Source organism: Anabrus simplex, chromosome 2 (assembly GCF_040414725.1).
Source record: "Anabrus simplex isolate iqAnaSimp1 chromosome 2, ASM4041472v1, whole genome shotgun sequence".
Classification (NCBI taxonomy): domain Eukaryota; kingdom Metazoa; phylum Arthropoda; class Insecta; order Orthoptera; family Tettigoniidae; genus Anabrus; species Anabrus simplex.
Window position 1 is genome coordinate 438,744,209 of NC_090266.1, and position 27,962 is coordinate 438,772,170.

General features: G+C 41.8%; 1 protein-coding gene across 1 annotated transcript in view; it reads right to left on the reverse strand.

Annotated features, from left to right (window-relative positions):
* LOC136863569 (esterase E4) overlaps positions 1-27,962 on the reverse strand; it is a 296,437-nt gene that overhangs the window by 124,633 nt on the left and 143,842 nt on the right. The window contains exons 6-7 of the mRNA XM_067139949.2: positions 15,589-15,763; positions 3,754-3,932 (exon numbers count right to left, since the gene is read on the reverse strand). Of these exons, the coding sequence (XP_066996050.2) occupies positions 3,754-3,932; positions 15,589-15,763 (354 nt within the window). The remainder of the gene's footprint in view (positions 1-3,753; positions 3,933-15,588; positions 15,764-27,962) is intronic.

Genomic DNA, 27,962 nt, shown 5'->3' on the forward strand with positions numbered 1-27,962 from the left:
CTATAAAATACTCAGGCTAATACTGAAATCTCTAGTCCTGAGCAGAGCTTTATATGGGGTCGAACTGTGGGGATTAGAAAAGAAAAGGGTAAGCCTGAATCAAATAACATATAATTTCAGTAAGGCTGTTATGAGGCTACCGCAATGTACAGCTAATGTGGGGGCATTAATCTTATGCGGAGAGTTTATCGAGTTAAACTGTGTCAAAAGAGTATTAAATTATTGGTCCAGACTAAGACGGGGAGGTGGCGGTTTTCTGGTGCAGGAAGTATATAGATATGAACTGGAAGGAATGTATGATGAGAGTTGGTTAGCAAAAATCAATAGTTATGTTGAGGGATTGGGTATGGGATATAGCTGGCGAGAGGGATGGAAGGGGAATAATAGCAGAATGCAGAGGGCCCTGACATTGAGAATTAAAGACATTCAGATGCAGAAATGCTTGGAAGAATGCAGAGAAAGGCCCTCGCTCAGCTTATTCTATAAGGTCTACCAGATCTCCAACTTAAGCATAAGATTTGGAGATGGAAGAGTTAAGAGTGGGTTATTATGGTGGTTGTTGGGGCTGCATAGAAACAAAGGATGGATCAGAAGTAAAGAGAACTCTCAGTGTATACTATGTAAAGCTAAGAATGATGATTTACATTTACTTTGTGGCTGTATAGGAACAGAGGAACTAAGAGAAAAATTTCTAAATACCAAGCAACTGGAAATGTGTAGACAAAAAGATGAACAGAAAATTATTATATGGGTAGCGAATCAGTGGAGAAACGGCAACGGCCTGAATAAGTTCTTATGTGCAGTGAAAAAGCAATGTATGAAAGAAATACGAGGTTGTATATGATGCAAGATCTTGGAATGTAAATAGTGGTGTAGATAGCATAAATAGGTCAGTAGGAGATTGGCACTTGGCATTTTAAATGTTAGAAACGTCAGCTTGTAGTAATGATTTCATTAGACATGCTGACAGGGTAGGATGCAGATGTAGGTGTACATTTAGGCAAGTGCGTTTCTCTCACTATTCACGCATAGTAGAGAATGGTAAGGAATGAGGGGCAAGGGAGAACAGGATACAACCGTAAAGGGGATGGTAAGGAATGAGGGGCAAGGGAGAACAGGATATAACCGTAAAAGAATGGGTGGGACGGGCCCACCCGAAATATGTAAAAGGGAGAAATGTGAGAAGTGGGATGTGTTTATAGATCTGTTTATAATTGTTCAGTTTCGTTTGCTTTAATGATTATTTCTGTTTTATGGGGTGGCAACTTAGCAGATTTAGTCTAGAGGTGGTGCCTTGCATGGAGACTGGTATCCCGCTCGTGTGGGGGGCCACCAAGTTAGTTGTTAGATTATAGGGTTGCAGGGTTGGCCCTTACATGTGGACTGGTCATCCGCCCATGTAAGGGACCGTTCAGTAGATTAGTGGTAGGGAAGAGAGCGGCTCCAGCTTTACGTGGCCGGCCGCAATGGAATGGTGAGAGAAACACACGATCATCTGGTAAGTTGTGGGGGTCCTTCTTAGGGCCCCACGGATAGGGCCGGTCGTGTCATCATCGGGAGGGCGGCTTCTTCTCACCAGGGGTGATGACACGGCCGGGCAGCAGCGGTAGATGTTCTTAATTTTAGTTCTTGTTTTTACTTTAGGATTAGATTATAGTGTTACAGGGTTGGCCCTTACATGTGGACTGGTCATCCGCCCATGTAAGAGGCCGCTTAGTTGATTTATTTGGAGTGTTTATAGATCTGTTTATAATTGTTTAGTTTCGTTTGTTTTAATGGTTCTTTCTGTCTCATGTAGTGGCAACTTAATAGAATTATTATAGGGTTGCAGGGTTGGCCCTTACATGTGGACTGGACATCCGCCCATGTAAGAGACCGCTCAGTAGATTTAGTTGGTGAGTTTATAGATCTGTCTATAATTGTTTAGTTTCGTTTATTTTAATGTTTTTTTCTGTTTCTTGTAATCTGGCACTGTGAACATGTATCTTGGGCGAACAGCCTGTAATGTTCAATAAATTACTACTACTACTCCAGCAAGAACTGCGTGATAGTAGAAATGTAGGTGAAATAATTGTAACGAATGGTTTAATCACTAGGGATCTTGATATAGGCCTACCTAAGTTTTCTGGGAAAGGGTAAATCCACCTTCACGTAGACCTATTGTACGGCCTTGTTCAACCCCAGTGAGCGGTTGATACTGGCCTCTTCGTCATCGTTAATGCATTCTTGATCCACTCACAGTCAGTCCGTCCAATCTCGCAGATAACTAAAGCTGTCGCACAGTGCAGCCCGTAAACCTCTTGTGCAAAGTCAAGGGGCCGCTACTAGTGCCACGCTAATGCGATTTGCGGGAAATATGAATCAAAGTCATCTTTCAGATGTATAAACACACACATCAACGTTCGTTAATCTAGCGCAACCCCTTTTCAGTGTTTAGATATTTCTTTCCGCCAGTGTATCTTGCTCCCCGAATTGGCTCTAGGTAACCAGAAGTGTGCAATACACACAGATCGACCTTTGTGATGCTGACGTTTAATCATTGGCCTTCTTTTTCCAAGGAAGCGGGTTCGTTCCCTTCGGAAGTCGGGGTGTTTGAAGGTGTTTAAAAGCAACAATACTGTGTCTTTGGCTTCCGGCACGTGCAATAATTCCTGCAGAACAAAATACATACACCTCGACGTCTCATAAAACGTACAGCAATTGAAGGGACGTTAATTAAACAAATAAATAGTAATTGACAAGGTCCATGCTTATGAATTGTTTAACTAAAGTTAAAAAGTTTACATCATATACCGAGATTAATTGTGGGCCTATTCACCTATTACCAAAACACGGTAGTCGAATAAGCACTTGCGTCAACTTATTGTGGACAGAATATGTTATTCTATAATTTTAATGCAGTGACGCTCGTGCTTTTAAAGAACTTCAAAATAAAATAGTGAAATGAACAATGCGTTAAATAATTTCCATATTTTCTTTTGTGTAAAATTCTGTCTACATTTGGTGTGGGACAGATAAAACAGCACAGTCTGTTGCATGAATTATTCACCGATTAAATTACCCACAACTAGGTTGACAAAGAGACTAACATTAATTATTTTCTTCAATGGAATAATGTTAGTTACACATTCCACCATGAAAAATGTCTTTTAAACGTATTCCTCTTTCTGATGCTCTGAAACTTAGAAGCATGCTGATCCTTTAATTGTAAATCGAAACCATTAACTTAGATCATGATATATCATAATTTAGAATCAATACTCATAAACTTAGTGCCTCCGTGGCTCAGACGGCAGCGTGTCGGCTTCTCACCGCTGGATACCGCGGTTCAAATCCCGGTCACTCCATGTGAGATTTGTGCTGGACAAAGCGGAGGCGGGACAGGTTTTTCTCCGGGTACTCCGGTTGCCCTGTCATCTTTAATTCCAGCAACACTCTCCATTCTCATTTCATAGCATCTATCACTCATTAATGTAAATCACTTTGGGAGTGGCGACCCCATCGTAATAATAGCCTATATCTGCTTCATTCATTACATCCCTGACCCGGTCAATGACTGGAAAGCAGGTTGTAGGTTTTCATTTTCACTCATAAACTTATTTAAACTTCATCTTAGCTCTTAGCTGACACACGCGGGATCATATCAATCTACAGTAGAGTGAACCTAAGTTTGGATTCCATTTCTTTCCTCATAACTTTACAAGGAGCTCTTTAAATTTACTATCGACAATATTCATACCTTAATTATCTTACCTGTCCTAGTCCTTGAAATGACGAATTTGTGACGGGTTGATCCTGGAGGTAAAATTTCCGGAGTTCTCTGGTTATGTTGCGAGACCTGTCTGTTCCTCTTTCGTAGAGAAGTGAAATAGGTGCCAGTTCATCGAAACGGTCCGTCATATATTCGGCCCATGTGTTATTTTGTATGACATCTAAAAATACAAATAACGCTTATCAATGACATGTAATTGTTGACACTAACAATGTTATTCTTGTATTCCTGAGACAAAAATACAGAAATAAATCTGTCAGAGAATCTTACCTATGCACATATCAATATCATTAAATCACAGCTGCTCAAGTCTTTCAATAACATTTACGAATTTCTTATGATTAACTCGTATTTCTAGAATATGTTCAACTTGGAGTAAAATATACACATCGTGTTATATCTGTTGAGGTATATAACATTAAGACAGTTGTTGTAAGTTTCAGCTCAGCTTCAAAATACGATATTCATCTCTCAAGTATTGTATATTCGCAGCTGTGATCTTGTATTCGGGAGATAGCGGGTTCGAACCTCACTGTCGGGAGGTCTGAATATGGTTTTCCGGGGTTTCCCATTTTCACTCCAGAAAAATGTTAGGGCCGTACCTTATTTATGGCTATGACCACGTCCTTTCCAGTCCTACCCCTTTCCTATTCGATCGCCGCCGTAAGACCTATCTGTGCCAGTGCGACGGAAAGAAAATTGTCAAAATGTCAAAGTTTGCAAGCAGAGAAGATTTATACAATACTAGCAAGATACCCGTGCTTCGCTACGGTATTATACTGAAATTTATAATTGAATGCTTAACGTTTTATATATAATCCGCTGAAATTCGCGATCTGACTCGTTTTCTGAGAGGTTACGGTAAATTTCCTCCCATGTTTTTAACTTTTCTTTCCAGCAATAGATTTCGTACTTCCCGGGCTAGGTCCAGATATTTCACCCGGTCAGTTGGGTCTCTAAATCTATGACATCTTTTCCTATAAGCATTTTGATATGGATCAAATCCTTGAGGAGATCCGGCGTGGTGTCTTCTTGGTTGCCTTGGCGGTACTGAACCCGCGGCCGGACTGCATTCATAGTCATTGCCCGCCCAGGACACGTTTCCAGCGCGGTCCGCACATTGTGACGACGGTCCAGAACATTATTATTATCTACGGTTATTGTGTCCATGCACGGGATGAACAGGAGTGGTGAATGTAGCTTCACTCGGGAAGGTATTTTCAACCATCACAACAGCCATTATTGGTCTGACCACAACCCACATGTTACCGTGAACGTGGCTTTCAGGCACGCTTTGGCATAAACCTGTGGACTGGAATCGTGGGAGGAGTGTTTTCAGGCCCTTACCTTTTGCCGGACAAGTTGAATGCGCCCCGCTATTGTACGATTCTGGGCAACACTTTTCCTGACGCTTTAGAAAACGTTCCACTTGGTTTTCGGCGACAGCTGTGGTTTCAGCATGATGGTGCACCGCCACACTTTGGATTGACTGTGCGTAACTGGTTAAATGAAGCGTTTCCAGGGAAATGGATTGGTCGTGGAGATCCAATGTTTTGACCTCCACGTTCCCCGGACCTTAATCAACTAGATTTTTATTTGTGGGGACACTTAAACGAACATGTTCATACTACAAGACCTAATAGCTCGCGTGCATGCTACATCGGCAATGGTGGATACAGGTGTGTTGCGTAGGGTCCGGCAAAGTATGCACCAGTGAGTGGTGAAGTTTTTGTAAATGCAAGGTGGTCGCTTTGAACATCTGCTGTGAAGTGAACGTTGCTCGTAAGTGTACGTACTGGCTCTGTGAAGATAAGACTGGACGTCACACGTACACTATGGAATTATTGTGCGTAGCATAATGGGCAATCCAGTGTAGCCTACCTACTGTACTGTATTGTGTTTCCTTGTACCACATTGGATAGAGAGGATGTTAATATATCCACTATTATGTTCTACGTATTGGCTTTATTTGTGCCATGCACGAAACAAAGTGGTAGTTTACGTCTATAAGAAGTTCATGTTATGTTTGAATGTTTAATAAAGGTAACTGTAACGGAAAGACAGAACATAGTGTATTGCATAGTGGAGGTGTACACTGGATACAATTTCATACATTGACTGAAAAAACATTTATCGTGAACGTGACTCGAACATTGGCGCGTCCGCACAACCAGCATTTATGGCACTACCTTGTCTCACTGGGCTAATGAGACAGCTCCGGGAAAGCGCTGAGTTTATGCGGCCTGTGCTTGGCCAAGCTGCACGCCGTTACAGCGTTGCCAGAGCCTCGTTTCTTAACTCGCATTTCTGTTAAACCTATTGCTGGGACTAGGTTTTGCAAGATAAAATTTTGTCGTGAATTTCGACAAGGAACCGCATGCCGACCTCCACGTGCGGCAGTTTTTGTTCACCCTGTATAAAGAGGGTCCGCCTCCGTGGTGTAGTGGTTAGTGTGATTAGCTTCCAGCCTCGGAGGCCCGGGTTCGATTCCCAGCTCTGCCACGAAATTTGAAAAGTGGTACGAGGGCTGGAACGGGGTCCACTCAGCCTCGGGAGGTCAACTGAGTAGAAGTGGATTCGATTCCCACCTCAACCATCCTGGAGTGGTTTTCCGTGGTTTCCCACTTCTCCTCCAGGTAAATGTCCGAATGGTACCTAACTTAAGGCCACGGCCGCTTCCTTTCCTCTTTCTTGTCTATCCCTTCCCATCTTCCCATCACCCACAAGGCCCCTGTTCAATATAGCAGGTGAGGCCGCCTGGGCGAGGTACTGGTCATCCTCCCCAGTTGTATCCCCGACCCAGAGTCTGAAGCTCCAGGACACTGCACTTGAGGCGGTAGAAGTGGGATCCCTCGCTGAGTCCGAGGGAAAAGCCAACCCTACAGGGTAAGCAGATTAAGAAAGAAAGAAAGACTCTACATTCACTTCTGCTGGCACAATTAACCAGGTAACAACAATATGGTTTTGATTTTACGATCAGTCGATGTTCACATATCGTCAGCTGCTAATTCGTGTAGATTAAGATTGCCACCACTCCACACTCGTGTACGTTTTCGTAACTCGAAGTAGTAACGCACAGCGAAGAATTGATCGTTAAGGTGTTCTTTAAAAGAGTTGACTGCATCTTAAACCCAAGTGGCGAGATCTCTTTAATAGAAAGGTTGCGATACATAAACGTGCCACAGTGAACAAATTTTCATCTCACGCCACATGTATATACAGTTGAACCTGCTTTAAGGTGCGTTTTCCAAGGTGCGATTTTAGCCGCAACGGCGATTGTAGCCGCACGGCGACAGCAGCCTCCGCCTCCTCGCATTCGCAGTTTGAGTTTGGTCGGCGACTCGCTGCGATTGCGGCTTGAGCCGCCACACTGCTGCAGTGAGCTGTGCTGGCAGCCGCAGTCTCTGCGACAGTTGATGCAAGTATCTGTTGTGTAGTAGTTAGTTATTGAGTTTAGGTACGATGTCGAAACAACGAAAAGTCGAGGGAGTGTTCATTCGCTGGCATGATATAGCTCTTTGACACTTAGTTCTTCCTTCTTAATCAGCTTACCCTCCAGGGTTGGTTTTTCCCTCGGCCTCAGCGAGGGATCCCAACTTTACCACCTCAAGGGCAGTGTCCTGGAGCGTGAGACATTGGGTCGAGAGTTACAATTGGGAAGGATGACCACTACCTCGCCCAGGCGGCCTCACCTGCTATGCTGAACAGGGGCCTTGGTGGGGGATGGAAAGATTGGAAGGGATAGGCAAGGAAGATTGAAGGAAGCGGCCGTGGCCTTAAGTTAGGTACCATCTCGGCATTTGCCTGGAGGAGAAGTGGAAAACAACTTCCAGGATGGCTGAGGTGGGAATCGAACCCACCTCTACTCAGTGGACCTCTCGAGGCTGAGTGGACCCCGTTCCAGCCCTCGTATCACTTTTCAAATTTCGTGACAGAGCCGGTAATCAAACCCGGGCCTCCGGGGGTGGCAGCTAATCACACTAACCACTACACCACAGAGGCGGACTGCCATTTAGTTACCGAGCATAAATGTATGTACAGTTTAAAGCGACTAATGCTCAACATCTCCTCTTCAAGCATTCTCCTCTGTCAATCAAGGACCGCTAAAAGCCGAGCCGTGCACAGATGTAAACAGTCATGATATCTTGTCAAGGTTACTGGGTCATAATTTATAGGAATGAATATAAATAGTGTGATATGTACTCTCAAATAAATTGTAAATCCCACTTTGCATTATCATTTTTATGCGCTTTTATTGATTCCTTCATTCCCAAGATTGAGTAGTAGTACGATAGACAGTTTGCAACTGCATAAATTAAATTATATCCGCTTCCACGAAATTACACCATGGAATGGCATGTGTATGTATGTAAATAAGTAACATATTGGTGTAATTATTGTCGTGTCACTCAATTAAGTTGCGGGTTTGTTAAACTTGAAGTTTACCGGGCGAGTTGATCGTGCTGTAAGGGGGGCGTAGTTGTGAGCTTGCATCCGGGAGATAGTGGGTTCGAATCCCACTGTCGTCAGCCCTGAAGATGGTTTTCCATTTTTACACCATGCAAATACTGGGGATGTACGTTAATGAGGTCACGGCCGCTTCCTTCTAACTCCTAGGCCTTTCCTATGCCTCGTCGCCATAAGACCTATCAGTGTCGGTGCGACATAAAGCCACTAGAAAAAAATAAATAAACCTTGAAGTATATTAAGACCATAGATTTAGTGATCGTTATGTCTTACTGTAAAATCACTTATTCAGCGGAGCTAAACACTGCTAAAATAAGATTAAAAAGTGAGTGCAAGTTTCTCAGCTGGGGTGATTCTTGTACCGATTGTACGGGGTTTTCAATATTTCACTTTTTATAAGTTCGAGAATATAACTAAACTGACTAACACTCAGTGTGAAATATTTCCTGAACTTTGTCTTATCACTTAAAAGATGCCTGTTAATTAAAATATTATATACCGGGCGTTTGGTCGTGCGGTTAGGGGCGCGTGGCTGTGAGCTTGCATCCGGGAGATAGTGGGTTCGAATCCCATTGTCGGCAGGCCTGAAAATGGTTTTCCGTGGTTTCCCATTTTCACACCAGGCAAATGCTGTGGCTGTACGTTAATTAAGGTCACGGCCGCTTCCTTCCAACTCCTGGGCATTTCCTATCCCATCGTTGCCACAAGACCTATCTGTGTCGGTGCGACGTAAAGCCACTAGCAAAAAAAAAAATGTTATAGCATCCTTCCTCATAGTGCGATGCAAATATACTGTTGACTTTCCTTCTTTTCGGGCCGAGATACCACATTAACAATACTTCGTCTTCTTCTTCCATTAAAATGTCAAGGAAAGCCTGCCACTAAAGAAATCGCCCGTGCTCTCGTCCATTTCTGACGGACTGGACTATGGACTGCGCGACAGGCGACTGGAGTCGTGTCTAAGAAAACACCCCCACTTGCCCGTCGCTTGCGGCTGCTCTCGCCAACGTATATGGCGACCCCAGTCGTTGCGACTCTGGCCGCCGTGGCAGCTACAGTCGCACCTTGGAAAACGCACCTTTATACGTAACTCTGTTCTGCGTAATTCTTATTTTTACGTAATTTCCTTTAGGTCCCGGCAAAATGTAATTTAAAAGGGTGTTAATTAAACCTTAATTTATACGTAATTCGCTGTTATACGTATTAAGTGTCGGTGAAATATAACTGAGTTTTGCGTAATTGTATTGAGCACGTGCTTTTAAATAATGTTATTTGTTTTACGTCCCACTAACTACTTTTACGGTCTTCGGAGACGCCGAGGTGCCGGAATTTAGTCCCGCAGGAGTTCTTTTACGTGCCAGTAAATCTACCGACACGAGGCTGTCGTATTTGAGCACCTTCAAATACCACCGGACTGAGCCAGGATCGAACCTGCTTTAAAAAAAGAAACTAGTATATTTACAAAGTTTCCTCTTTATCGTTGTAGGCGGAAGTAGAGCGGTCTGGTTTCGGTGCTGAAACAGAACACAAAGAGTTTCGCCGAGTGACATTGTTGATCCTTACTTACTGGCGGCTTAACAAAGGCCAGCTGAGAGAGTCCCCTCGCTCCTCCTCTTCCTTCGTCGTTTATGACCTCAAACAAGCAAAATGTGCGGTTTCGGTGCGGAAACAAAAGAAAATACAGTAAATTTGTTTGAATATGAGAATTTCTTTAATGGGAACAACGCAGAAATAAAATGTCCACGGTGCCGGTATTTAATCCACACAATCCACACCAAACAAAAACTGAAATTGCTTCAGACATAGGGATTGCTTTTACCATGCTATGTACAGTCATCAGTAAAAGAAACGCTATTTTGGATGAGTTCTTACAACTGGGTTCAAAATCAGCAAAGCGCAGCCGTCAGCAAAAGCTGGCTGCAGCTCTACCAATTAGTGGCGACATGTTGAAGGCAAAGACGATAGGTTTGGCTAAAATTATGAGTATCACTGCTGATTTCAAGGCTTCGTCAGGATGGCTGGAAGGATTTAAAGATCGTCATGGAATCACAGGGAGAACAATTTGCGGTGACTCAAAAGCTGTGGACGACGTCAGGGTGAAACACTGGAAAGAAGAGGTTCTGTCGGGTATCGTAAACGATTATCAGCCTCCAAAAATTTACAATTGTGATGAGACCGGCCTATTCTACAATCTCCTTCCTAATAATCATTAGCTGAAAAGATGACTCATGCCATGGAGGGAAGAAAAGTAAAATTTCATGTAACAGTACTTCTCGCCACCAATGCAGATGGATTTGACAAACCTCCTCCACTTGTGATAGGAAAATCGAAGAATCCGAGATGTTTTAAGGGTGTGGAAACAGAACCTACGGAATATGAATCCTACAGAAATTATTGGATGACTATGCTTCTAATGGAAGAGTGGTTGAAAAAATTGGGCATTAAAATGAAAAAGAAACAGAAGAAGATCCTTCTTATTATGGATCGATGTGCAGCACATCCACCTCAAATCGTTCTGGAGAATGTCCGAGTGGATTTTTTCCCTCCTAACTGTACCAGTGTTCTACAACCGTTTGATTTGGGCATCATTGCAAATTTCAAAGTGCATTATAGAAAAATGCCGGTTCAACATTTAATAACACTGAGTGACGCAAGGAATGTGAACCTCTCTCCATTAATTTGCTACAAGTCATGTACTTTATTTAGGCTGCCTGGAAGCAGGTGTCATCCTCCACAATCAGCAACTGTTTCCGCAAAGCTGGTGTCTTCCTAGAAGAGGCTGCCTCTAATGATGATTATGGGGACGAAGTTTTGTCTGGAAATGAGCTAACGCTACCGGAGGATGTAGAATTCGATACTTTTGTGCATTTCGATGATAATCTGGCTGTATGCGGAGAACTACCGGATGAAGAGATTATTCCTGATGTATGCCAACAACGCGGTGGTGATGGACCAGATACAAGCAATAGTGACAGTGATGGAGATGGAGATAACGACTTGAATCTTGAAACACCTAGTGAAGTGTTAAGTGCAATCGATGTGTGTAGGCGTTACATCAGTGTGAAAAGTTGTAGTGAAAATGCTTTAAATTCATTACTAAGTTTGCAAAAGGAGGTTTATACTCTTAATGCAAGAAAAGTGAAACAAGCCAAACTATCTGATTTCTTTAAGGCTAGACCAAGTTCAAAATAATATTTTCTGTCTGAATGTATTTATTATTTGCAAGGATTTACACATAGAGAAGTTTGTAATTTGAACGTATTTGATGCTGAGGAAGAAGCATCCATAAAATTAAGAATGATGTAGTTCTATATGTTTCTAGAAACTGAAATGGAATAAGATGGGAATTAAATCCCCTTATCTTCAAGTTTGGCACGTTTAAATACATTGAACTGTCCTCGCAAATGTATCTCAAAGGAAGGGTCGGTGGCGTTGCAAGACGACTATATTCGCAAAAGAGTGATTCTAACAGTTCATTAAGAAACATATGTTTGATACTTCATGCATCGAGAAATGGATCTTCAGTTGAAATACTCAAGGTCTTATAGTTTGTCAGGTACAAAGCTATTTAACATGGGATCTTAATTTTGACTTTTGAATTTCCGATCCGATTAATCAACTTGTGAATTTGTACGCTTAAATGAAATTATTTTATTACTTACTAGCCTCTTACAGAGTGCATTCGGAGGGAAAATTGGTGGTTTTTCTCAGTCTATCAAATCCGATTGCAAATAACGCGACGTTAAACGCACAGCATTAATTATTTTGTATTCACTCAAACTTTTCCTTGAGTGGAGTTCGAATGAGTGATTCATTACGTAGAAGGTTGTAGTTTGCTGGACATAGAAATTGATACACCCGTAATGAGCAATTAATTCGTAATGAAATCAAAAAGCATCTAAAGTATCAATGGTTAAACATTAAACTATTAATGGGACGTAGAAACGTCTCTGCAACACGCCATATACAGGATGGTTATAATTAAACTTTCGCTACTTGAGCCAGTGTAGACAGAAAACTATGTACCATATAGGTACCCAGATTTATAGGAATGATGTTCAGACAGTGCTCTGCAGGATGTGCGTTGCTAATATTGTTAGTGTCATGACTTGCCGTTAGGCGTCGGTACTGGTACGGTGACGTAGGGTTGAATTACAAGCATCAGCAAGCATTACAGTTGCTGACAGTCAACATGGGTCTGCACGAGAGCAGCAGGGCTTTACTAGTAAAGCTGTTTTATAAAAACAACAGCAATTATGCTGCTGCTCTTCGAGAGTACGGACGCATTAATGGAATACCTAGAGATCCCCCGGGGATGATGAACATGATTCAAAAATTCGAATCTGGCGATTTCGGAATGGCTCCTGGGAGATGCCGACGACCAGTTGCGCCATAAATTGTGGAAGAAGTTTCTGTCGCCAAGGTTCCGAATGCTGGACGAAATGTGCGATGTTCAAGCAGTGCACGAGCTATGTCACGATAGCTGAACGTTCCACGGTCCTCCGTTCGAAAAGTGCTGTAATCAATTGTGAAATGGTATCCGTACAATCTTCAGCCTACTCATCAACTGTTGCACGTGACGCAGACATTCGAGTAGACTTTGCTCTTACGTTTCTTGCAAGTGTTCAAGTTGACGACATGTGGCCATGGAACATTCTGTGGAGTGATGAAGCACACTTTACACTCACTGGGGCAGTGAACACTCATGATTGTCGCATTTGGGGATCGACACGGCCAAAGAACGTTCATGAGGTTCCCCTGTATAGTGAACGCGTCACTGTGTGGTGTAGCTTCACGGCACAATTCATAATTGGTCCATTTTTCTTTGAGGAACTCGGTCCCCAGTACCAAGGACATGCAGTGTGAACGGAGCACGTTACTGCGATCTGCACCGGGCGAGTTGGCCGTGCGCGTAGAGGCGCGCGGCTGTGAGCTTGCATCCGGGAGATAGTAGGTTCGAATCCCACTATCGGCAGCCCTGAAGATGGTTTTCCGTGGTTTCCCATTTTCACACCAGGCAAATGCTGGGGCTGTACCTTAATTAAGGCCACGGCCGCTTCCTTCCAACTCCTAGGCCTTTCCTATCCCATCGTCGCCATAAGACCTATCTGAGTCGGTGCGACGTAAAGCCCCTAGCAAAAAAAAAAAACTGCGATCTGCGTCTCCAACATGTGATTTCTGCTCCACGGGAGACAGTGCTTTGGACTCAACTATTTTGATGCACGAAGGAACTCCACCTCACATTGCTCGTGAGGTCACTCGGTTATTCCGTAACACATTTAGAGAAGACCGAATCATTGGCCGATCGTTCCAAACTGCACCATGATCACCAGATTTGAACCCGTGTGAATTCGGGCTGTGGGGTTACCTGGAGAGCAATGTTTATCAACAGGACACTAACACACATGGAAGATTGATGATGAGCATAGCGAGGGAGGTAACCAACACCCCACCTGAAATGTTTCGGGTAGCAGGGTGTCGTGAATGCAGATGGTTGTCACATTCAGCAAAGTTTTTAATCTGGAACGTAAACAGGGTACGCAATTAACAAAATGTTACCCTGTCAAGTGGAAATTAAAGTGGGTTTCTTTCAATTGTTTATTCGTTATTTTTCTTCCACATGTCATTATAAATGTTTCCACAAAATTTCATTGTCCTACGATCACTCGCTTTCTACGGGGACCTCTCAAGTAGCAAAAGTTTACATCATAATGGTCGTTAGTTGTCAATATGTAAAAAAGGACCACACTTCAGGCAGAAAAGTTAGAACTGTTCGTGTTAAGAATATTACCGTACCATGACATCATACACCAGTAGAATATAACAAGTTAGACCCATTTGAATGGGTTTATACTGTCGGAATGCACAACGCCATATTGTCGGCTCATCGTATAAGCCAGTCAAATACTCCATTCTATCACCAATGCAATACGATGTATTCAGGTTGTGCGCCTGTCACACATCATGGGAGAGATGATCTCCATATCCGCCGATGTGCAGCGCCTCATCCAGAGAGATCCCACAGTCCATACTCCATTTGAAGGTTTCAGCAATGGCCACTCGTCGCCGGTTATACGAGTCTGGACTATAGGAACCGCATCCTTTACATTGTTTGGCTCATCGCCAATGGTGCAATGAATGTCACATATGGACGCGGACATACAGCTTTTTCTGATGAGCCCACTCGCATGCTTAGTGTAGATGGTGGCAACGAGAGCGTTTGGGGCAAAGGAGAACACACAACAATCCAGTGCTGATTCTTGAATCACATTCATCGGGCATGGCATACCAAGTTTTATTTATTTGGGATAACATCAGCGATGTCTTGCGATCATCTCTTTAGTTTGTTGAATATGCGCAGACAATACATCAATATGTCAATAACGTTCTTGGAGCTGTTATTTCTTGCCACCTGACGTAGGGTCGGTATATGCAAAGTTGGTCTCGACCCATAAGTGGCCACGGCTGGTCCGTCGGTCCAACAACTCTGCACTCTGACCGGCCAACCGAGCAGAGGAGGAGTGGCCACGGCTCTACTGTGGCTCTACGCTTCTGCATTTGGGAGACGGGACAGGGCTGGACCTCACGGCTGGCCCCAACCGTCAGCTGTCCTGAGAATGGTTTTTCGTTTTTTTTCATTCCCCTGCACTAAGGCGAATGCAGGGACAGTTTCTAGTATAGGCCACTCGCATCAAACAATAGGCTCCACGATATATCAACGCCATTTCTTGACCTGCAAGGTCAGCAGACTTGTCACCTATTGCGAACATTTGGGATGTAATGGGGCACTCTTCACTGCTGTGAAACGGTTGTCCAGTCTCTGGACGATCTACGCATGCAGTAGCAGGAAGAATAGTAGAATCCGCCGTAAGGCAGTATTTGGAACCAGTATGGTGGAACGCCTAGTCACATCCCTGCCCATGTAGATGCGCACGGAGGTCCTACCTTAAAGAAATCTTGCGTAGCGGGTAATTAATTAATCTTTCTCTACGCTCGATTGGCATATCACTGAGGGTTTGTATTATAACATATCATCCTGTGCGTATTTAATGAACTAGCCTGTACTGACGGAGGGTGTAGAAATTTCCATACTCATCAATGTAACACGTAGCAATTTAGTTATAAAATTATAATGTATTTAGAATTAATGAGATGTTAAATATAATTCTAACACGTATAGGATGACGTTCCAAGAATAGTTAAACAAACTTTCGCACATTCGTAGTAAATAGACAGAATTGTCTTTCATACTTCTTGATATTACTGAAATGTACTTTAACTAGAGGCTATCATTGCGGTAGCAAGGTTAATTACAGAACTGAAATGGGTGTACTCCTAAAGATACTCACACATTGCTAACCAATCGAATTCCATCTCGGTAAACCCCATGATCAGTGGGACGTGGCTGAAGTTGCCGGAAAGTAAGAGTTCAGTAGGGTCAGCAGTCAGAAATCGTTCAGAGCCATCTCCAAGATCTGGTTCAATTACTGGACCAAATCTCACCATTGTGTCTTTATCCCACTCCTAAGAAAGAATATCATAGATAAGAAAATACAATTTGTTCTCTTGCTTAATTTATATTACAATGTTTTATAAGTATGGAATTATCCAACGTAGCTTCATGAAAAGAAAAAAATGTAACAAGAGCTTGCACGGTGAATCTGTACTTTAGAGGTGAGTATAACGACATTCAGTAATAGAGTACTGATAAGTATCATTATTCAATATAATCACCATTCCGGCCCAAGCAGTTGTTTCAACGGTATACCAATGCATCGATGCCGACATGGAAGAAATCTGCATCCTTCCCCTCAGCCATATCAAGACAGCATGTTGAACGGCCAGATCATCACTGAATCACTTACCACCCAAGTGCTTCATCAACAGTCCGAAGAGCTAGAAATCACTAGGTGCCAAATCCGGGTTGTAGGGAGGCTGGTCAAGCACCTCTCACCGGAAGCGACGTAAAATGTTATGCGTGCTGTTAGCTGCGTGTGATCAGACGGCGTCGTGCAGCAGCATGTCGTCTGTTGAAAAAATTCCAGGACGTTTTCTGCAAATTTTTACCCGCAAACGCTCCAGTGTGTTACAGAAACTGGCAGCGTTCAATGTCACTCCCCTAGTGAGCTAATCAACTATCTGGTGTACTCTCCTTACAGCTCTGATCTGGCACCCAGTAGCTCCCTTCTTTTCGGACCGTTGAGGAAGCACCTGAGTTGTAAGAGATTCAACGATGATACGGCCATGATGATGTATCTTCAGGGACGGAATGTCGTTAAGAATGGCGGCTACGTTGAATAGTAATGCCTATCGGCGTACCAATACTTTCTATATCTGCCTGTAAAATGAAGTTTCTTTGTGCAAGCTCTTGTTACCTTATTTTCAGAAGCGCCTTTGTAATTACTGTACTTTCACATTGCCGTATTTCATCTTCGTAGGATAACTAATTGTAAGCTATAAACTTAAGCAGAATTAGTAAAAAACAGACTAGTGATTTGTCCTCCCCTCAAGGAGCAAATTCATCATTGAAAAGTGCACCCTCATAATGAGCCCTTTAAGTCGCACTTGTCGATGAGGTTGGGAAGTTGTATCTTTGTGAGAATCTAGGTTCTAAATTTTGCGTTCATAGCTGCTATGGTGATTGAAGTATCTCCACAGCTTTTTCTCTCCTGCTACTCAGTCACTCACTCCATGAAAATACTAGGATACTGTTATATTTCTTGAACCAGTTTTCCTCCCCAGTTCTAGGACCAAAATGTCCGGCTCGTTCACAACGATGCGCCGCACTTTGCACTAAACTTAGCACAGTCCATAATCGCGCATTGGACTACAAAATGAGACGTGTTAGCACCTCACTATGTTGACAGCTTGGTTACATTCTGTTCAAGTGTTGAATAACAATGAATAAAGGTAGTTCAATTAACTTTGTCTGGGGTATAATCGATTGTGGAAATAGTCATTCTCATGTAGCCAAACACTCTCTCTGGAGGTTGTCTAAAATCATCATACAAATGAAAACCTTATCCGCGTTGCAGTCTTTTTTTCAGTGGACGAACTCCAAAATTTATTCTGTTTACGAGAAAAATACTACACACTTATGCTAAAATTAAGTAATGTAAAATCCTTCATCAGACGATGGCAAGGTGAACACATTGGCAACCGAAACTCAAATGCTTCATTCAAACTTACAACCTGACTTTTAGACCCGTTTACCATTGTAACGTTTATCCTACCTGCATTCGTGCATGCCTCGTCGTCAGCACGGGAAACTTACATCGGTACCACCATTCGACTCCTCCGTCGAAAAAATTCCTCTTGCCCACGCATCTTCTTCACATCATACTAGGAATATTGCAGCTAAACATGAATTACTGCATCAATTCCCATACTGACACCTGACGTCATCTTCTATCTCGTGCTTGGTGATCTGGAACTTTCTGTTGACGTGTGGTGTGGTGATCGGTAATGACGCATCAGCCCCTAGACCGCCCGACACCATACAACTTCAGGCCAGTGATTCAAACTCTTATAGACTGCGGCCACCAAAACCCTAACCTTCTCCATACATTACCTCCACCACTCCAAATCTCATTGGTCTGAGAGAAGGCGTCACATTCTGAAAGGACCGCCGTACCCTTTCAGGGTACAGAATGAAAACATTTTGCAGTAATAATAGTAGTGTCCGCCTCTGTGGTATAGTGGTTAGAGTGATTAGATGCCACCCCAGGAGAACCGTGTTCGATTTCCAGCTCAGCCACGTAATTTGAAATATTGTAAGTACTTTTCAGTTCTCTTCAATCATATAATTTACCACTTTCCCCATTAACGGAAATCATTTTACATTTTAAAATATTAAAGCAAATCATACATTTCAGGAAAAGCTAAATAAAAACTCCATAATAGACTGAAAGCACAATTGAATGTTATATTTCCACTTGTAATCACGTTTAGGTTAGTAGTTAGTGTGATTAGCTGAAAAGTGATACGAGGGTTGGAACGGGGTTCACTCAGCCTCGGGAGGTCAACAATGCTATAGACAGGTCAATCGCGATACAGTCCATTTGACCTCCTGAATCCAAGATATCTGCCATACCTTGCTGGAATCCTACAAGTTGAGATTCACTGGAATAACCTTTCCTAAAACCGAACTCCCTTCTATCGAACCAGTTATTAATTTCGCAAACATGTTTAATATAATAATCGGAAAGAATGCCTTCCCAAAGCCTAAATGCAACGCATGTCGAACTTACTGGCCTGTAATTTTCGGCTTTATGTCTATCACCCTTTCCTTTATACACAGGGACTACTACAGCAACTCTCCATTCATTTTTATAGCTCCTTAAACCAAACAATAATCAAATAAGTACTTCAGATGTGGTACTATATCCCAACCCATTGTCTTTAGCATATCCCCAGAAATCTCATCAATTCCAGTCGCTTTTCTAGTTTTCTACTTTTGTATCCTATTGTAAAAGTCATTGTTATCATATGTAACTTTTAATACTTCTTTAGCATTAGTCTCCTCCTCTATGCGGACATTATCCTTGTAACCAACAATCTTTACATACTGTTGACCGAATCCTTCTGCCTTTTGAAGATCCTCACATACACACTCCCCTTGTTCATTAATTATTCCTGGAATGTCCTTCTTGGAACCTGTTTCTGCATTAGAATACCTATACATACCGTTCTATTTATCACTGATATTTGTATGACTGCCAATTATGCTTGCCATCATGTTATCCTTCGCTGCCTTTTTTTTTTGCTAGATTCCATTTTCTAGTAAGTTCCTTCAATTTCTAGTTACTTCCCCAGCCATTTCTAACTCTATTTCTTTCCAATCTGCACCCCCTTCTTAGTCTATTTCTCTATTTTAATAAGGTGGGTCTTTACCATTACTTACCACCTTTAAAGGTACAAAACTGTTTTCACATTCCTCAACAATTGCGTTAAAACCATCCCAGACTCTGTTTACATTTTTATTTACCGTTTACCACCGATCATATTTACTTTTTAGAGACTGCCTCATGCCTGCTTTATCAGCCATATGGTACTGCCTAATAGTCATACTTTTAAGACGTTCCTTTCTATCACATTTAACTACGATATAAAAATCTTCATGATCACTAATGCCATCTATTACTTCGGTTTCTGTATAGAGCTTATCTGGTTTTACCAGCACCACATCCAGGACATTTTACCCTCTAGTTGGTTCCATCACTTCCTGAATCAGCTGTCCTTCCCATATTAGCTTATTTACCATTTGTTGGCCATGCTTCCTGTGGTTCGCATTTCCTTCCCAGTTGACATTTGGTAAATTCAGATGTCCCTCTACAATCACAATTCTTTCCATGTCGTTTCCCACATAGCTAATTATGTTATCAAATAATTCTGAATCCGTGTCAACGCTACCCTTTCCCGGTCTGTACACTCCAAGGAGATCAAGTTGCCTATTATCTTTAGAAATGAGACACACCTAGAATCTTTAATTTTTTCGTAGCTTACAAATTCTTCTTTCACCAGAATGAATACTCCCCCTCCCACCATTCCAATCCTAGGATACGCTCTCCAGTTCCGTGAGAAAATTTCTGCACCCATTATATCATTTCTCAGCCATGATTCAACTCCTTTTACAATATCTGGTAATATATATCTATTAAATTAATTCTATTCCTTTCTTTACAATACTTCTACAGTTCAACACTAACATTTTTATGTCATCCTTACTTGACTTCCAGATCTCTGTACCCTTATCACCGCTCCCTAGAAAACCCCGTTTCCCTGAATGTAACTCCCTATTACCCTTCCAAACAAATTTCCTAACTTATACGTACCACTGCCGTTTAAGTGAAGGCCAACTGAGCGCAGATCCCTATCTCCTACCCGCCCATTAGGATCTAGAAATTTCACTCCCAATTTCCCACATACCCATTCCATAGTCATATTTAAATCCCCAATCACCCTTAGTCAGTATCCCTCCTACACAGTATTCCACTAATAGCAATGTCCGCTTTCTTAAACTTCACCCGTGCTGCATTTACCAGGTCCCACACATCCCTAACTATGTTGGTACTTATATCAGCTTGCCTTACTTTGTTGGTACCAACGTGAAACACTACCACCTTCTCCTTCCCCTCTTCTCTCTCTTCTACTTTCCTCAACATATGCCTCAACCTAATTGCTGGATAACACTCTACCCTGGTTCTCATTCCTCCACACACTTTCCCCTCATGTCTAACGATGGAATCCCCCATGACCAAAGCCTGAACCCTACCCACCTCATTTGATCTCCTCCCCTCCTGGTCAGCCCTATCTTTCCTGATAGCCGCAGCAGCTACTTCCTCCTCGCTTTTCTCCTTCCCATGACCCTGTTCCACCTGTCTTTTCCTATCCTCTAATCTATATTTCTCTTTCCTACCTTTTCCCTTCCTCCTACTTGCACACATCTCAGCAATAGTTCCCTGTTGCTTATCTTCCCTCTGTTGTTCTGCCTGGAGTGATTCGTACCGATTTATCACAGACACCTGTCCTGAATTCTGATCCTGAATAGAGCCCTTAGCCTGCAATCTCCTTCCCCTTAGAACATTAGACCACCCGTCTTCTACAACTACCCCGTTTCCTCCCTCTCCCTATTGTACACCTACTGTAACCTGTACATTGTTTAAGGGAGGCCTATCTTCCTTCCTGTCTTCTGTGAGAATCCTAAATATCTCCCTCAAACTCTCCAACTCCTCCCTCACACCCCTAAATGTCTCGCCACACCCGCAGTTCCTACACTTGCACTCCTTAGCCATTTTTTACGGAAAAAATGAAAATAAAAGGAGAAATAACTTATGTGCAAAAAATGAAAGGAGGGATATATTTTCTGGGATAGTACTCAAAGATCACACGAAAATAAGGTAATTAATATATGACTACATTACAATACTACTTAGTCGAACTCTACTTTTATCCTACAACACCTTAACAGGATAAAAACTGCTGTTAATTACTGAATACCGAAAGGAATACACAAGAATTACACAATTATAAACTGCAATTAAGCCTATCCTAATTACAACAACAGAATGTTAGTAAGAGAGTTTCTATGGATACCTCTACTATACCGGTACTACACAAATATTTTACAATAATAAAATAAGCACGCTAAATTCTAATAAGATAATACTCATATACTACCGTAGAGTACACTACAATAATTTTAAACTACGTTCAGACGTATCCTAATTACAATACCGGTACCGTATGTCACTACTGAGCCCAAACAGAAATGAAAATTGCAAGTTTGAAATTTGCAAGAACTACTGTATCAATTAATCAAATGCTTAGACAGGTTATTATTATTACTATGCTCTAATAGATACACACGAAATATACACACGAATATAGCAGGCAAGATGCGGTACTATCTAAATATACTGTATCTACACTACAATTCTCAGCTGAAATGTGGTTATGTGAATTTTAGCGCGGGTGGATTACTATTATTTTCTCTACTACGCGAGACGGGGTATAAAAGTGTCCCTAAATGCCGAAAAATAAGAGGTTGACTACAATGATTTCTGTCAAAACTACGCCGGGGGCTTGAACTGCAATATTATTGGGATTTAGGAATTTGATTATTAACTTTTACTCGATGAATAAACGAAGGTGAAAAGTACAAAATATGCAGGGAACTAAGACTACAAATTATTGGAAAAAATCAGCTGATTTTGTATATATTTACACAACTACCATGTACATGAAGCAACAATCGTCAACAATCTATATAAATAAAATTGTAGGGGGTCCGCTGTCTGTAATTTCTTTTGTTTTGCCAATTTTTCAGATATTTATCCGTTTTAGGTCAACTCAAGACCGAATCGGTGGTTTTTACGTTTCGTGTCTGTTTGTTTGTCTGTTTGTTTGTCTGTTTGTCTGTCTGTTTGTTTGTCTGTTCCAACATCACGTCGAAACGGCTGGATAGATTTCATCCAAACTTCATATTTAGAGCATACCCATCCCGGGAAAGGTTTCGATATGCATATCATTTTAAAATCTTTGAATAGACGGGGGGTTTATAGGAAAACCAGAATGGTGTTTCCACCATCACGTCGAAACGGCTGGATAGATCTCGACCAAACTTAATATTTAGAGTATACTCATCCCGGGGAAGGTTTTGATATGCATACCATTTTAAAATCTTTGAATATACGGGGGATTTATAGAAAAACCAGAGTGGTTTTTCCACCATCACGTCGAAACGGCTAGATAGATCTCAACCAAACTTCATATTTAGAGTATACTCATCCCGGGGAAGGTTCGACATGCATATCATTTTAAAATCTTTGAATAGACGGGGGGTTTATAGGAAAATCAGAATGGTTTTTCCACCATCATGTCGAAACGGCTGGATAGATCTCAACCAAACTGCATATTTAGAGTATACTCATCCCGGGGAAGGTTTCGATATGTATATCATTTTAAAATCTTTGAATATACGGGGGGTTTATAGGAAAACCAGAATGGTTTTTCCACCATCACGTCGAAACGGCTAGATAGATCTCAACCAAACTTCATATTTAGAGTATACTCATCCCGGGGAAGGTTTCGATATGCATATCATTTTAAAATCTTTGAAAAGACGGGGGGTTTATAGGAAAACCAGAATGGTTTTCCTCCATTGTCTCTTATACTATTGATTTTCTGTACTCTTCGTTCACCGTACGGGAAACGTCTCTTCATTATAAACAACTTTCGTTATGTTCATAATTTACCTTACTCTTCACATGACGGAGAAATTTACAATTGTCCGCTGGTATCATGCTCTGCATTGAGTGACAGACAGACCGACAACGAACCTACAGGTTACCATGGCAAAGTTTCTGACTGCATGCCAGCAGGGAAGTAACGTATTGCCATTTTTCTCATCATGCTTTTAAATTCGTGGTTGTTCCTAGGGTAGAAGACATGATAGGCGTCAATCGGCCTACCTGCGGGATATTGGCGGAATATCGTTGGTTGTTATAACCGATCTCGACTAGATTAAATAATAACACCATTAGTCATCTTATTATTATTTGTTTACCTAGGAATCACTGGACCTAAATTTCTCCTCTGTCACCGCTTTATTATATCCATAACTCACACTAGCATAATTTATTGAGGGGCATTTGATTTTCCAATACATTCACTTGGCATTTACATATTTGTCGTTATCCGGCTGTCCTCAGTTATAATACATTTTCTATTAGTTTCAACTTTCTTAACTGTATTATTTTCTTCCTTAATTACGCCGTATGTACGCGAGTGCTACAAACTACTGGATGTATTTCCACCAAGACTCATATTTAGAATACGCCTGTCCTTGACAGGTTTTAGGGCAAATATTGTTTCTAAATCCCTGAACTGACTGGGGGTTTATACGAAACAGAAACTGGATTTTGCACTTCCACAAAATATACACAACCAACGTTAATTTAAATCTACCTGCCTTGGTAGAAATTAATTTCTAAACCTTTTTTCTCATGTGCATCATTTCGATACGAGGATTAATAAGGGAGATATCATTAACGGACCGTTTTTCTGTACAAGTCCCATCGGACTTAACTCACGACCGGGTGCGTGTAAAGCGTATTCCTTACAACTGGAAAACTACTGAAGACATTCGAACCAAAATTTATATTTAGCATCCACCTGTCCAAAGGTAGGTATTAAACGTAAATAACATTTCATGTTCCGGAATGGACTGGCGGTTTATAGGGAACCGAAATGGTGATTTTACTCTTCCACAATATATACAGAACAAGACCAACCTGACTGGAAATCGACCAAACGTGATGGAATTCCACCTCTAAACCATTTTTTCATGTGCATTTTTTCGTCAGGAGGATTAATAAGGGAGATACCATGAATGGTCAGTTTTGCAGGTTAAGTCCAGCGGACATAGCCACAAAGGTGTTTTACATGGAGCAGATTCCTTATTTATATAAATCAAATCGTAACGACTGTGTGCCACTACACTGACTATTTTGGCGAAATTTTCGTACAGCTTTCCATTAAAGGGGTAATAATGACCATCTGCACAATTTTTTGTTTAGTTTCCTGAAAGTCCTAATTTTTAACCGCCTTGCCCAAAATCCAGATTGCGGCATAATCTGCCAGAAGAAAAAAAGAAGATAATTGAAATTTGACAAAATTATACGTTTTAGCCTGTAACGAACGGAAAACATCCTAGATTATTACATTTTTCACTTTTTATCCGCGAAGAATATCAAAATATGCAGGCAATTTTAATGATGGTGCAGACCTTCGGAAATTCCTATCACATAACAGATTGCACAATCTCCGTTCAATTTGGAATGATCTACAACCTTGGTCTTATGACTTTTTGCCATATCTGTATCCCTTTTACGCTTGATTTTTCTCTATTAATCGATGTAAAGTCAGTTTGGAATTTTCACAAGCATAATTCATACTTTTGATTACTTACATGAAATACAGAATCTTCAAACTATTCACGAAAATTGGCCCACCCAGTAGCCATATGTGAGCCAAATGCTATGTATGTAGCTGTCACATAATTATCCGAAAAGTAATGTAATGTGAGATAATCTTACAAAAACGTTACCCTGTTCCACGTTTCTAACTCAGTCTGACCCTAGAATAGATGACATATCATAGGACCAGCCATTTAGGGCACTAAATCCGGCGTGTCTTATAGTATAATTCTTTGTCGATATGACGTACGTTTAGTAGCAGTTAATCTGTAAATCAAGGTCTTCAATATTGTAACCACGCATATACTTTCGTATGTCGATCTATATATATTCACTGATGTCGATTTGTAGCGATCGAGAAAGGGTGGGTCTGCTAATGTAATCAGTACCTCCCACTCCGACTTTGACTGGCTGTATAAAAGGGCCCTTCTCCAATTCCTGTGTAACTGTCATTAGTAAGGAAGGTCTACAATTGTAATGAATAGTTCGCTTCTCGATTTGACTTGCAGAAGGCAAGTGAGCATGCAGTTTTGTGTAAAACTTCCCTACCCGATTGTGTTTGGCAGAAGGCAAGGTTGCCCGCCATTATAAACAAATGTCCTCATCTAAAATGTGACTAGCATTAGGCATAGTGGCCTGCTATTTTGATGGAAACTTACCAACTTGGTGTGACTGGCAGTAAGCTGGCTGGCAGTAGGAAAATCGGCCTGACATTATAATGATAACGGCACAACTCAATTTTGAATGGTGGTAGGGAATTTGCCTGCCATTATAATAAAATCTCCTCGACTGTAATCTGTTTGGGAGTAGGAAATGGGGCCTGCCATTGTAACGAACACTCCCAACTTGATTGTGACCGCGCAGTAGGCAATGGGGCCTCCAATTATAATGTAAACTTCCCAACTCGATTGTGAATGGCAGTAGGCAAGTGAGCCTGCCGTTATATCACAAATCCGTAACAAACACTTTACATTGGAAACAACGTATGGGGACATCCCCATGCTCTTTCTCGCATAACGCTAAGAGAGATGCAATTTTGAAACAATCTTATTTACTGCATGTACACTGTTTACTTCGATATTCGAATACAATGTTGAACGCCGTAGCGAAGCACGGGTACATTTGCTAGTTCTAATATAATTCTTGATTGCTATTTGCTTTACGTCCCACCGACACAGATTCTTATGGCGATGATGGATAGGCCCAGGAATGGGAAGGAAGCAGCCGTGGCCTTATGTAAGGTACAGCCCCAGCATTTGCCTTGTGTGAAAATGGGAAACCACGGAAAATCATCTTCAGGGCTGCCGACAGTGGAGTTCGAAATCACTATCTACCGATTACTGTATACTGGCCACACTTAAATAGAATTCTAATAGAATCGCCAACAATCCAAAAACTGTTAAGTACCGTAAATATCCAGAGAAATTACCGTATATTCTCTTTAATTTCTCTTAAATCGAAGTTTACAGGCGTATCGTGTTATTTAATTTAATAAATTATTACCTTCGTGATAGTTTGAACCGATATCTCTCCGAAATATCGGAAAATTTGTGGCGGAAGGGTAGACCATGGGAGACTACTGGCAAAAATGAGTGCAACTGGACTTGACAAAAGAGTGACTGAAGGGGTGGCTAAGTTTCTAGAAAATAGAACCCAGAGAATTAGAGTAGGCGAAGCTTTATCTGTCCCTGTAATAATTAAGCTGGGAATTTCTCAAGACAGTATTATCGTTGGACCTTTATGTTTTCTTATATATATCAATGATATGTGTAAAGAAGTGAAATCAGAGATAAGGCTTTTTGCAGATGATATTATTCTGTACAGAGTAATAAAAAAGTTACAAGGTTGTGAGCAACTGCAAAATGACGTCGACAATGTTGTGAGATGGACAGTGGGCAATGGTATGATGATAAACCGGGTTAAAAGTCAGGTTGTGAGTTTTACAAATAGGAAAAGTCCTCTCAGTTTTAATTACTGCGTTGATTAGGTGAAAGTTCCCTTTGCGGATCATTGTAAGTACCTAGGTGTTAATATAAGGAAAGATATCCATTGGGGTAATCACATAAATATGATTGTGAATAAAGGATGCAGATCTCTGCACATGGTTATGAGGGTATTTAGGGGTTGTAGTAAGGATGTAAAGCCGACCCCGTGGTGTAGGGGTAGCGTGCCTGCCCCTTACCCGGAAGACCCGGGTTCGATTCCTGGCCAGGTCATGGATTTTTACCTGGACCTGATGGCTGGTTCGAGGTCTACTCAGCCTACGTAATTATAATTGAGGAGCTATCTGACGGTGAGATAGTGGCCCCGGTGTAGAAAGCCAAGAGGAACGGCCGAGAGGATTCGTCGTGCTGACCACACGACACCTCGTAATCTGCAGGCCTTCGGGCTGAGCAATGGTCGCTTGGTAGGCCAGGGCCCTTCAAGGGCTGTAGTGTCATGGTGGGTAAAGTAGGATTGTAAAGGAGAGGGCATATAAGTCTCTGGCAAGATCCCAACTAGGGTATGGTTCCAATGTATGGGACCCTCCTCAGGATTACTTGATTCAAAAAGTGGAAAAACTCCAAAGAAAAGCAGCTCACCAGGACTACTGGATTCAAAAACTGGAAAAATATGATAGAAAATCAGCTCGATTTGTTCTGGGTGATTTCTGACAAAAGAGTAGCGTTACAAAAATGTTGCAAAGTTTTGGGCAGGGAAGACTTGGGAGAAAGGCGACGAGCTGCTCGACTAAGTGGTATGTTCCGAGCTGTCAATGGAGAAATGGCGTGGAATGACATCAGTAGACGAATAAGTTTGAGTGGTGTCTTTAAAAGTAGGAAAGATCACAATATGAAGATAAAGTTGGAATTCAAGAGGACAAATTCGGGAAAATATTCGTTTATACGTAGGGGAGTTAGGGATTGGAATAATTTAGCAAGGGAGATGTTAAATGAATTTCTTTGCAATCATTTAAGAAAAGGCTAGGAAAACAACAGATAGGGAATCTGCCACCTGGGCGACTGCCCTAAATGCAGATCAGTAGTGATTGATTGATTGATTGATGTTTTCATTCCTCCCCTGAAGGGGAGGCGAGCCTCTTGGTGGCGCCGTCTGCCAGGCCAGGAGATTTGTTGCGGTGAAGGAGATACACGGAGAAGTTAAGGGTGTTGGCGGCCGTGGCCTATACTAGGAAATGTCCCGGCATTCACCTAGTGCAGGAGACTGGAAAACCATTCTCAGGACAGCCGACGATTAGGGTCAGT